The 13,763-nt window shown below is 33.2% G+C and overlaps 1 protein-coding gene across 5 annotated transcripts in view; it reads left to right on the forward strand.

Moving 5' to 3' along the window:
- Window positions 1–13,763, forward strand: part of Numb (NUMB endocytic adaptor protein) — a 67,606-nt gene that overhangs the window by 34,094 nt on the left and 19,749 nt on the right. The window contains exon 1 of one of the 5 annotated variants that reach the window (XM_083100402.1): window positions 6,521–9,186. The exons of 3 other annotated variants lie outside the window; for them this stretch is intronic. In XM_083100402.1, the coding sequence (XP_082956528.1) occupies window positions 9,115–9,186 (72 nt within the window). In that variant the 5' untranslated portion in view covers window positions 6,521–9,114. Of the gene's footprint in view, window positions 1–6,520; window positions 9,187–13,763 lie in introns of those variants that run through there. One more of the 5 variants, XM_083100403.1, reaches the window with a different exon arrangement.

The following is a 13,763-nucleotide window of genomic DNA, read 5'->3' on the forward strand; positions in this document are numbered from 1 at the left end:
TACATTACATTATATAGTGACCCATAAATTAGTTCACACACATTTGGATATTAAAATTATTTTTAAATTTTTTTTTTCTTTTTGAATTTTTAAAATATGTATTAAATATATTATGTAACACTACAAATGATGTAAACAAATACATGGCAAAATAAATATTTGCATCCAAAACTTAGAAAAAAAGAAAATAACACAAGACTTCTAAATTTAAAAACGTATAAAAAAATATGTATGTATGTGAGACATTGTACTATAAAATATTATATATATATATATATATATATATATATATATATATATAATATTCACACACATTATTTATTATACACATACACATACATATTTAATTATAATGCAATATCAAAGTATTCTTCATGCGTGAATTTTATATAAAGATCCTTATTTAATAAAAAATATGTATTAAATAAATATCTGTGAAAGATGGCACTGTTTGCTAACATATTTTTATATTGACATTTAAGAAATTAATTATTATAGTACACATATGATTATCCTGTAAAGAGAACGTGTTTTCATAAATGTGTTTTAAAATATATTATAATTCTTATAATATATTTTAAAAAATAACACATGTAGGTATTTTTTTAACATTAGAAATATTGTCACTTACTTGCTAATTTAAATACTCAAGACTCTGAATAAGGAAATATTTCTATTTATTTGATGTTGAAATATTTTATCGGCTATTCCAATGTTAATTGAGGTGATAGGTTAATCATCGAGTCATATGCAGACTGATTAAATCATCGGCATAGTTCAGTAACTTCCGCTGAAATTTCACTGATACATCGCGAATACATTGTATAAAATGCAGTTGCGATTATATAAAATGCACTTTGAATCTTTTTGAACTTATTCGCCAAATTAAGCATTCATTCATGAAACAAAGATCAATTTATCTATCCGATCAACGACGACGCGCGGGAGGCCAATGATGAAATGTTATGCTTCGTTAATTGCTGTAACCCGATTTCACATTGCGATTAAGCGCGTGTATATTCATCTATTGCCGCGTATAAATAACAATGCTATTCATGGTTCCATTATTATACGGCACTCATTGTGTGAACCATACACACCGAAGAAAAGGGACGATTATGGGGCCTTGACTCAGAATTCCCATGACAGATCCTCCGCCTTTTTTCGCAATCCGTTTTACGACGGTAGAAACGGCATCTTTTACAGCAAGGAGTAGTAAAATATGCAGGAACGATTTACATCTCATTTATATCGAGTGACTTTGATTTCTTCCGTCTCCTCTTGTAATAATCGAAACTATTGGTTGGTTCCGTGAATCGTCAATTCCCACGGATTCCTTTATCCGTTCAGAATGACTACCTTTGAATAATACTTAAAAGACTGTGTTTACGTCATGCTTAATTTACTGAATCGTAGTTGATTCGCAGTAAGAAGTGAGTAACGGTGGAGAAGAAAGCGCTCATTAGCGCAATCTCTTAACCGGTAAGACAACCACGCTGAAAACAAAGAGAACCGTCAAGTAATATGAATAAACCCTTGTTACTCTGTCATATAACTTACACGGTGTTATTAACATGAATAAGATATTTCTTTGACTACAACAACAATTTTTTTATTAAGGCTCTATGTAATGTTCATCAAACATTAATACCAGTTTTGCATAATGAATGTCATCATAAAAACTATACATTATATCTATATAATTAATAAAAATAAAAAAAGAATAATAAAAATGGCAAAAAATTCGACATTGAATCTTAAATAAGTCGAATAAAAAAACAGAAGATATCATTAAAGATCACTGCTAGAATACATATGTATGTAATAATTACAGTTTATCTCTGAGTTTATTACGATGTTCGTTAGAAAATATCAACGTTTACGATTAAACGATTTAATTTCTTCGAGCTGACCTGTTAAAATTTAATCGTTGTGGAAAGCAAACGCAATTTCTGATCGCAATTAGCAAACACGTTAAATGCGTCAAACATTCCAGCGAATGATTGCCCCCATCTAGTTAACAGTATGCCAACCGATACCAGTAATGAATAAATTTTAATTGGGAACACAATTTTCTCTTTCTCTCTCTCTTTCGGGACTCGTTGCTGTACTATCATACTGTATCTTGTGAATCTCGCTACGATATTAATCGGATTCGTGTAAATACGTACGACTTGACCTCTTTTATTTTTAGAATTTCTGTAAAATTGATAGAGTTCTCTGACTTTTCCTCCAACAAGAAATCTATTTCAAAAAGAGTTCTAGCAATTAAATGTAAAAAAATAGAAACCAAAATATTTACCTATCATGATTTTAATAAAAATAACTCGCAGTTTATTCTAATGTCTACATTGAGGAAATTTTAATAATCGACGGAATTAATCTTATTTTAATCATAAATTTACATAACAGCATAATGTAATTATAATTTACTGTATTAAAAGATAATTTTTCAGATTTTTTTCAATTGTTGAGCAAATACTGTTATTATGCAATTTCGCAATAGATGCGTAATAGAAATATTTAAGTTTTAAATGACATTTGCAATGTCGTATATGTAGTTGAAAATCCAGAAAGCTTGATGTGCTTTAATTAATTGCCGAGGTAGGATAATTACGTCCGAAACTCTCCGACAATGAAGAGATGGTATGTGTATCAGAGCACATGCCTTCGTATCGGTACCTGCCAGTTCGATATGCATGGGAACATAGCGGCATGTGGTTTTGTCGCGACCATATGGCGCATCCGTAAACGCACGTGCGAGAGAGAATGGAAAGGCACATATTTTTTTGTATAGCACGCTATATCTCTCATTTCTCATGACGAAACGTTCGAACTACTAAAAATTGCAAGAGCGTACATTGATGCAACTGTAACAAACTTATCAATATGTTATACAGTAATATATTTCTCAATGAGATAAAAATTTTAATAGAATCGTTTTGAAGTCACATTAAAAATATGTTTCTCTATTAAAAGGATTATTTTTATCATGTGTTGTAATTGAATGTAAGAATGAAAATTGTATATTTGTAGTGAGATATATTCTATGAATTTATTTCCGATAAAATTTATTCGATTGCGAGAACCGACAGTTAAAGTGACATAATGCGCTCTTGTATAAAATGCAAGTACCCGTTTATTGATACAGACAGATTTTGCAATAGTATACTTCCAAAACCGGTACCGACAACATTCTCGTACCTACAAACAACACGCCATAACTTATCGAACGAGTATTTCAAACTTACTTCTATATGGTTACAATTTATAAAGGAATATATTTAATCTGACAATATCTTCATTATGCTTTTTAAATTTGACTTATAATAATTAAAATATTACTAGAATGATATAAATATGTATAGTATAATGGAATACTTGTTGAAAAATCAATCTTAATCTAAATGTTCAGATTTTATCAGCTTAAAAATATTGAAAAATTTATACTCTTCAAGGTTTTTTCTGTTCGAGGAAAGTATTTTCATCGAGTTTACCAGAAAATTTATCAAAAATCAATATGAAAAACGAGTATGAAATTTGACATTGTAGACCAATATAATTTTCAGTATTTTTAAAATTTAAAATACATTACAGAGAAAACGTCTTAAAAGCTTTCAACGTTTCACTTTTTTAGAACTATACAATAAACTTAATGAATGCTTTTTGTACGTACTTTTCTACTTTTTTCTAGGGACTTGCATGCTTAACATTCTAAAAATTATAAGCATTATGTTTATGCAGCTATTAGAAACTGGGTATTTTATTATATTTGGATAATTTTTGTTAAAGATAAATCTGATGTATTGAATTATTAATTATTTCTTAATATCGATGTTATTATTATTTTTTTATATAGAACGAAAATAATTTTAATATTACCTACTAGTCGAATATTAAAGGTCCGGATTCGCACGGTCAATAATGAAGGGTGCTAACATGAAGGGTGCTACCGAAATAGCAATCCAAGTCGCAGTTGCAAGTCTTGTGGAAGGATGTTGGGAGTCGCCCTTCGATCGGCGAGACGCAAGTGCACGTTCGTTACTCTTTACACCTGTACTCACGCATAGCGTTCCGGTATTTCGAGTGTGCGTGCGTTACGACGTATTGTGAAATTCTCGTATATGCGTACCACGTAATGTGAAAAAAGTTCGACCGAAATAGTCGCAGCTGAGCAACGCGTCATTGCGGTTCACGACCTTTTTCGAAGCGGTCGCGGAGATTTTTGTCGCACGCAGAAGGGATAGAGCTACCATCATCGTGTGCTAAAATAGCATGTTGTGCCAATTGCTGCAATATGACTATACATGTATCAAGTTAAAAAAAGAAAGATAACAAACGAGACATTTAATTTTATTGGTCAGTTATTTTTGCTGACCAATAAATGAAAAATAGAATCCAACATATATATGATTCTTGAGGATTGCAAAAAGAATGAGGCGTTTATTTTTCAGGACCGGAAGATAATCTTGAGCTGTTTAAATAGCTTTTATATTTCTGTGCGATTGAGAATTCTTCACGATGTTAGAAAAAAAATATTATATTTAAATCAATGCTTTTATTTATTAATTATATCTTTAAAAAAGTTATATATATATATATATATATATATATATATATATAACTATAAAATATATTTTATATATTTTTCCATAAGTTTTTATCATATGTTTTAATTAAATCATCATCATTAACAATTTTGACAAAGTTATTAGCCACGCCTTTAAAAATCAAATAAAAACGTAGATTTTTAAGATTTAATGTGATCGTACTTATTAAATATAAAGACTCTTTGAAACAAACTTCCTGCATTTAATGTCCGTATTTGGCTTTGAAATACCAAAGACGTAGGAGAGCAAAGGCAGATGTTGAGTTCCTTTCGTCATCTTCGTCACAAGCCTCTAAATGCGAAAAATAAATTTACGTATCGCAGCTGCTCAAAGAAAAACTAAGAATGCATATCATTGAGAAATTTTAGTACCGTTAATTGTTACCTATATTTTGCTTAATTAAATCTTGAGGTATGCGCATATAACTTGCTTGAAGTCTCATTTAAATTTAATAAAAATACGATCTTTAGTTTTAAATACATCATCTTTAAATTGTATGGAATTGTATTAAATAATTCTAATAAAATTAATAATTTCTTTTTATTCTTTTATTTTAATTTAATACAATCAATTAATTTAATTATTCTTAACTTGACTGAGTTCTGGTTTAAGTTATTTAACGTGTCCGATATACAAAGCATTAAATTTTAAGGGATCTTCGATCCTGATGAGCGAGATAAAATGTTCACAAATTGTGATTGCTTTTTTCTATTTCAGTAACTGCTTCGTGCATTTTCAATTATAATTTACATAACGAAAAAAATTTTTCCGCAGTGGAAAATGTCATAAGTTTTCAATATTTTTCATCGGACTATCGTATATCCAAAACCAAAGCGGATTCTACAATGAGAAGGCCCACACTGAGCGGAGAAAGACGCGTTGAACTCCGCGATAAACTTCTCTCGGTTACGTCTCAGCAGATGTACGAGCATTTGCCGCGGCAGCTGCTTCTCTCATCGCCGTAAACTTCGAATATCCACCCCGGCTCTACATTTCGAATTGACCCCGAACTCTCTATCATCCCCGGTGTCGGTAACCTAACGTCGAATGCAAAAGCGAAATCGCAGCGGCGATTTCTGGATCGCGGCGATGTAAATTTCTCCGACCCAGCTCGAGAACCGAGCTCAGGTCGTCCTCGGAAGGTGTAATCAAACGAAAAACCGGTTTCGCATGATTGAACCTCGAATGGAAAGTCGATGGTCGGGGTACTGTTAGCACTAGCTACGTCCCTGAGATCCGTACACACACACACAAACATACATATATGCACACAAAAGGTAGGAAGAAGAAAATAACCTGGATCTGACTCAGACCAAAGCATTCATTCATTGGAAAGAAGAAGAAAGACTGACTTTTATTCGGTTACTTTCAAACAGGGTTGTGTTTTGTACCATGTACGTTCCTGGAATTTTATATAAAATATACTGTGCTTGTAAAGTATTGTTGTATGCCATATAATCTGTATATCTGTACATGTGTTTGTAAGAGATGACACGAAACGCTTAATCAGTTTTAGTCATATTTTTTCATTCCATAATTCTGAAAAAACATGCATATAAAAAAATAACACAATTTTGTAAAATTTATAAGCTTATTATTTGTAAAAGCATATTTTTCAATGAAGGATTGTAAAAAAAATCTAGAAATATTTTCTGAGAAAAATCGAGGACTGGAATTTAAAAAATTTACATATGAAAAGACAATCTTATCCAAGATAGATTCATGAAATATAAAATGTCCACTGGCAATATCTTTAATACATTATAATTAAATATTGCAAACAAATATAAACGAGAGAGAGAGAGTATTATGAAAGTTTCTTTACAGAGGAAGGGTCTTGTAGTTCTACATCTGTCCCTGGCAAGCGACAGTAAGTGGGATAGAGCGACCTGGGCCCATTGGACCCTCGGCATTCGCGTCTGTGGAGTCTCTCTGGGAGGGTTGTCGTATCCGTTGGGGCAGGCTCGCTTATGCCGGAGAATATACACCATCGAACAAAGTCTCCTCATACCGGATACCGGATCCGGTGAAAGTCCGCAATGTTGCATCGCGTCATTTTCTGCGGTAAAGGTGTAATGGTGCGGTGACACTACTTCCAGACCTGAATTTTATTGATAAGTGCTCGTCCAAATTCCACGTTTTTAAATTATCTTGTTGTTGAATCATCTACCTATGTCGCTTGTGAATTCCCATCCAGATGGCGTATTCGTTATTACATGAAAACGTTAAGCGCTCGTTTGAAAGCCGTAGGCAACGTTACCGCCCGTTGGATTACCTGACAAATTCTTCTCTATCTGAATTATCGAACACTTTGTAACCGTGAATACTCTTGCTAATATCTCTTAATGACTTCGTCATTGATGTGTATTATTCGAATTTCATCGTGTTACGCAGCCTCTTCCGTTTTATTCACTTTATTAGATAAATTTGAAGTGGAAAAAAGTGACAGATGATTCTTCCGAAAAATTGTCAGACGACTGGATTCTACGAGGAATCAAACGTACTTTCCAGTTCCGGTGGGGTCGCCGGAAGTAGCTGAGCGTGACGGGGCTAACGGAAAAACGTGGGAACTCGCATCGCACAACTGCACTCCATCGCTCCATTAGTCGACACACGCTAAACGAGCTCGTGGATAATCGCATTATACACTGCGACAAATGTTGCTCCAGCGCGAGAAAACTTCTATCGCAAGCTACTATCGTATTTAAATCTCTTTCGTATTGGCGGTGTAAACCAAGACGAGTACAGCACAAAAGAACCATATGGAAAAAAGAAAAGAAGGAAAAAAAATAGAAAGAGATTAACTTGTTTGTTGTTGAGGTGATACCTTAATTGCCTCGTCGGAAGCACTCAACGGCTATTCAATTAGATGGGTGGGAAAACATTGTATCGATTAAACTGTGCGAAAGACCCGCGATAAGAAAATTCGCAGGAGAACGAGTCCATAAAATACACTGAAGTCTCCTTCCGCTGTGACCTTATTAATTAGCGTATTAAAGCGGCGTGAAGTCAGTTTAATTAAATGTGCTCAAGGTATCTCTCGAACTCCGAGAGGGAAGGTCCAATTACAGGACGCTCCAATACAGATACTCGGAAGTTAAATGGAGTTAGTTCTAGTCTCAAATAAATGAGTCCCTGACCGTCCGACTAAATTTTTCATTTATACAGTCGAATAATTATGAGACTCGAGAAATTCGCATTAGAAGATCATTGTCTTAGATCACATGACACCGATTACGACTCTAGAAGAATGAAAAACGAAATTCGCTAGAGAGCGAAAAGAGAATCGGAATTCGTGATGGTCTTCGCAGTAATAGACATATTGAGGACGCACGCAATCATCGTTTAAAAATAACGAAACGAAAAGAGATCGCTAAGGAAGCATCATCACGCAAGACGAGGCTAACTGCATTGTAGCCTGGCGTGCGGTAAAATACGTGGTTTCCCGCTGTTTGCCCGCGAAGGTGCTCTGTGGTATCTGTGTCTGCGATCTGCGGACTGAAGAGAGACAGAGCGAAGGCATTCAAAGAGAAGAAGAACTTAGTCACGGGACTAGGAACGAGGAGAGAGAGACTGATAGGAATCCCACTCTTCTCTAGGTAGAATCTGTGACGTCAGCCTGGAGCAAGTTGTATGACCAGTTTGCTGCTAAAGAGAGGCAAAAGAGTAGAAGAAAAGGAAGGAAAAAAAGCGAGGAAGGAGAGCGGGAGAAATAAGAGGAGGCAATAGTCTTCTCTCTCACATTCATCCGCGTTTTTACCGGTTGGCTCTCTCTAAAGCATCTCGCGCCGCCATGTCATCCGCGCACCAAGACATCCATCAGCAGCAGTAACGCGTTTGCCCCTACCTCTCTCTTCTCTCTCTCTCTCTTTTTCTCTCTATCTGTCTTCGCGGCATCCATTCAGTGGCCGTTGTGCCGGACTAAAATTACCCCGGTCGGCTGATCGCTGTGATCTAAGCGCGAGCGGAGTGCTCGCTCCAGCGTGAAACGTTTCGGAGCAGATCGCGTCGAGGAGGCGCATCTCTTGATGCATCGAATATGTGAAGACGTCGTGCGACATCAGTGATATAATCGTTTCGTGATTTAATCGAGAAACCCTGCGCTCGATGGAAAGTGTACGTCATTTCGAGTTGATAAATAATACAAGCATTCAGAGTCGTAGCAGAGGTGAAAGAAATCGAAAGGTCATTGACAAATCGATATGTAGACTCACTTAATGCTTATAGTGGGTCTTTCGAAACCTCATCGAGACGTTTGGGTAACTTGAAGAGAAACTTCGTAGATTTTTCTCTCTTTCTCTCTCTCTTATTGTGTGTGAAAGATAAACGCGCTACACGCGTAAAGATCACACCTGTACATCAGTGCGCATGGATGTCGTTGAACGATTGTTGGATATCGCGAATGGTTCATCAAAGGATACCAAAAACTGCTAACGGTCCGTTGTATTTGGATACTTGAAGAGTGTGATACTACTCATCGTGAAAACATCGCTGCTCGAGAGAAATGGGAAACCACCCATCCGCCCACCAGCCACTCGAGAGGGCCAGCCATGCTGGAAATGGTCTTCGTCTCTCGGTATGTCGTCAGTGTTGTTTTTACGTCAACTGTAACGTTTACGGTTACTTGCGCGTGCTCCATTACCAGTATCTGCGATATGAGACGAAACTGTCGTCCACGTGTACATACACACGTGACAGCTGCAACTATGTAATATTACGAGGGTTTCACTTAAATTGCATTAAGCAGAATAATATCCATCGGCATCATCCCCTTTTAATATCACAATTTCTCATCTAAAATTTCATAAATATGGAATTATTTAAAATCTTGAATATGAAAAAATCAGCATAAATATTTTAACTTGGCTCAAATGCACTTTGATATTCTTTTAACTTGAGGTTTAAATTTATCTAGCTTTATCAAAATATTCAATATTGATAGCTCAAAGCTTGCGAAAATAATATTTAACCGATATTTAATCAAAAACTCTCGTGCAGAGAACAAATTATCGTGAAATTCAGAGAATACGCTTTTAAAATTAATATATCTTGCAGAACAATCTGTATTGCAATTTAATTAAAGTGAAGAGAATACATTTATTTTCAAGATAAATCGTGTGGATTTTTCCGTGTTCTTTCGTTTTTTCAAATGAATCAAATATATTAATTCCGCAATTTTAATTTCTCTTTCTCTGATGTTATTTTCCGTATGCTTTGCATATTCATAAAGAAAGAAATGATAAAAAGATTGGCTAGGAAAAGATTATTATAGATAGAATAAATAAAAGCAAAAAGCTTTTTTTCTTAAATAGAATTATATTTTTGAATTTAATCTTTATATTATCAGAATTAATATTATCAGAAATATGCAATATGCAATTTATTTATTGTTTTTGATATTAAATTACTTGTAAAATAATAATCATTATAGAAATAATCATATAAATGACCATAATACTTTTATGTTTGTTAGATAATTCATCATTTTTTTTACATATTCGCAAAAAATTTATTGTTATATAATATTTTTTTTATCATATAAACTCGTATATAATCTTGATTGTCAATTTTTTTTTATTATGAGTGAAATAGAGTACTTTTATATATATAATCGAAATTACTACAAGAGTTTATATTACGTGCAGTATATATTTTTTATTGTTACTTACTTGTAATTGTAGTTACGTTATCATTACTATGACAAAATCTATAAGTATAAGCATGAATCGTAAAATGCATGGTCATGACGTGACCATCAACGTTTTTCCTTTCAAGTGTTTTGCGAATAAGCATATGAAGGGACGGTTTATTCCACGCTTCATAAAATCTGAGATTTGCAGCCGTCGGAAATGACAGTTTGCTCTTATTTCCTTCCATTTTTCACCCTTCATCGCGCCGCTCATGCATCCTTATTTCTCATTTCATTCTCGCAATCTTCTAGATATAATAAATTAGATGTTTGTTCGTGTATCTTTAAATATTAAAGGTGTTTATTTTCCTCTCCTTTCTTTTGAATGTTTAATACAACAATTCTCTTTCATCTTTATGCAATTTCTCTTTTATCTTTATGCTATTATAATCAGTATTTATACACACTATACCTATATAAAATATTTATTAATCCGAACGAAATATAGATAAAGCAAATTTAAGAACATTTTTTTTACTTTATAAAATATTCAGATTGCAGCATTTTTATATAGATTTTTATATAGATTTTATATAGATTTTACCTTATAATTTTAATGACACCATGTTCTTGTTCTTTTCTGGAAAAATGATATTTTTTAGAGAATTAGATACTATGTATAACTTATATAACTTTTATAACGTTGTTAAAAATTTATGAAAATGGATAAAGGTGGAACAAAATCGAATATTCGTTTCTAATATTGCTGACTGCATATCTCAGATATTTCTGATAACGAGAAACTTCATTAATCAGAAGGCGTGACGTCAATCGCACCGGTCGTAGCATGACTAATATATCATTTTCGTTACGTTGGACATTTCGTGTCATCGTGAACATTACAATCAGCTTGTGAGAATTCGATTTCCGTCACAATCGCGCATTCTCATGCGCTTAGGAAGACCTGATGCAGATCCTTGGGTCTCATCGAGACTGTCAATGCGCCATGTGAATTATATAAGCTCGCGTACCGCATTTTGTGAATCCCCATTTCATAGACGGGATGACGCACTTCATGCATGACGGTTTCTCAACAGCGAAAATGACGGTACAACGAGGTGCGGTTGACGTTCGCGTTTCAATGACCTTTGCTAACCAAGCACGTGTCACGTTTGGTTCAATCGAATCGGCATTTCGTTCATTGAATACCATAACGTTCAATTTATCGTTACGAAAAGCTTGCGTCTGCAACATGTCACGCATAGTAAGAGTTTAAAACAAAATTTCGCAACGTCAAGAAATAATTTACATATACGTGTTTTACACGAATAACTATCACGCGAAACTTCATAAAGTGAAGATATTAGAATGTTTAATAAAACTTGACAAGTGTCTTTTTCATATAGTAAATTTTAATATGACAATGTAAAGTAATTTAAACTTCCTCTTTCCAGAATTTATTGTATAATGATCTTTACTTTGATCTTCATTCCTTTAAAATCTATCAGTATTACAGTCTTTTTTTACCACACTATTTTATACAAAGATATATTTAATTAATATTTAAATCTTCAATCTTTTTTTAAATATATCATAATTTAACAAATATATATTGATAGTTATATATTAATACTTGCATGTTTAAATACATAATTTAATATAATTTAGAAAGAAAGAATTTATAGAAGTATTTTTATATTACAACAATTTTAAGAAATTATTATCGTAAAATTTTCACATATCTGATTAATATGAAATATTTCGTTTCGAAATTTTCATTTTGTTATAAATACGTAATGAAATTCACAAAAAGAGTTTTTAAAATATTTATTAATTAATTCTAAAAATTTGTATTAAAATTCAAGATATTAAAATTGCATAAAAATATAAGCCATATTTTACTTCGAAAATATATACACTGTTTATAAAACATGAATGCAGTTTATAAAATTGAGCAGAAAATTATGCTTCTGTCATTTTGATGCAACAGGAAAATGATACATTACGAAACGAGAAAATTTACATTTATTCTATATAAACAGAAAGAAGGTGCGATTAATGTCTGCAAATTTTTTTTCTAAAAAAAATTTTGCTGCAGATTTTCTTTGTAAAAAAGCAAGTGGTATTTATCGCAGAGAATAAGCGTCAAATTTTCGAGGTGAATTTACGGAGACGTTTATTTCCTGCGACGAAAATGCTTTTGCTTTGTCGCTTCGTTGGTATTTAATCTCGCTAGGAGGCAAATAAAATAGTTTAAGACTCGCAGGGTGGTCATAGAAATGTCTGAATCTCGCGCCAACATTTCCCTCGATTTCGCCGTGCAGTCTAATTACATGACGTTCGTTACGCGCAAATTAGCAGAATTGCTCGATTACGTCGAGACGGCAAAAATTTCGTTTCCTGCCAAGTGGACTAGTGCAATATTTGATTTAATGTCGCGACATCGAACGAGTCGTTCTCTATTTTTACGCTTCTACATTTTATTCTACATACTTATATAATACAAACAATTTAACGCGAAAAAATATGTCGATATCTTGAGACTGGGGGGCATATGTAATATATATATGTTGTATGTGTATCATCTTAGTTAGTTTGACAGCGATAGGAAAAGATACTGTAACGAATAATCGCAGATCAATAAACACGCAGCGATTAGATAAAAAGCATTATTTACTATACGTAAATTATTATTTCATAATTTACGTATATAATAATAGTTTTATATTGTGAAATATTTGCTCGTATATGCTTTCGAATTTAAAATAAGTATCACGCACACATCCTAAATTATACATTTTCAAAATTACAAGAAATTACTCGACAGATTGGTAAAAGAAACAAAATCATGTTTAGCAGAGTCGAAAATTCAAACTCAAAATCAATGCTTCGAATTAATTTATTTCAACGGAGGAGAAAGTTATGTTATATTTGCGCAAATTATAGAAATGCCTGGCCGATCGAGCGGATCATTAATTATATCGAATCGCGTTACGCGACAAATCAACACGCATAAATCTAATCTCCGCACGCACGAAGTCACACTCGCAATCGTACACGCCCGCGATCACGCATACTCGGTGATCCAATCGTATCGGGGGGATCGAACTCAAGGATAACTGGTACTATATGCAGCATTCGTTTCGACGAATGAAGCAAAAGAGTTTCAAAAGGCGTTTAAAACGTCGACTACTCTTATAGGTGAACGAGCTGTCTCTTCTACGAATAAATACTATAATTTACGAAGAGTATAAAAGTCCAAAAAATACTATTAAAGCGATTTTAGAGGAGAAAAATATTTAATATGCATATATACTGTTCATACTTGATACGCAATTTTGCCGCGACTAATGTTTTCTGAATTTTCTATGAAGTTTGTATACGAATCTAATCAGATATAGAAGTACCAATATCTCTTAAATTTCTCCTATATTTAATACTTTGGATTTTTTTTTTTAAATTTCTTGCAATTTTACATATATATTTTCAGTCGCAGATAAAATATGATTATTTTTCTATCAATC

The sequence above is a fragment of the Camponotus vicinus genome, unplaced genomic scaffold (assembly GCF_025532165.1).
Source record: "Camponotus vicinus isolate PSW18456_S1 unplaced genomic scaffold, iyCamVici1.0 SCAF_5, whole genome shotgun sequence".
NCBI lineage: Eukaryota > Metazoa > Arthropoda > Insecta > Hymenoptera > Formicidae > Camponotus > Camponotus vicinus.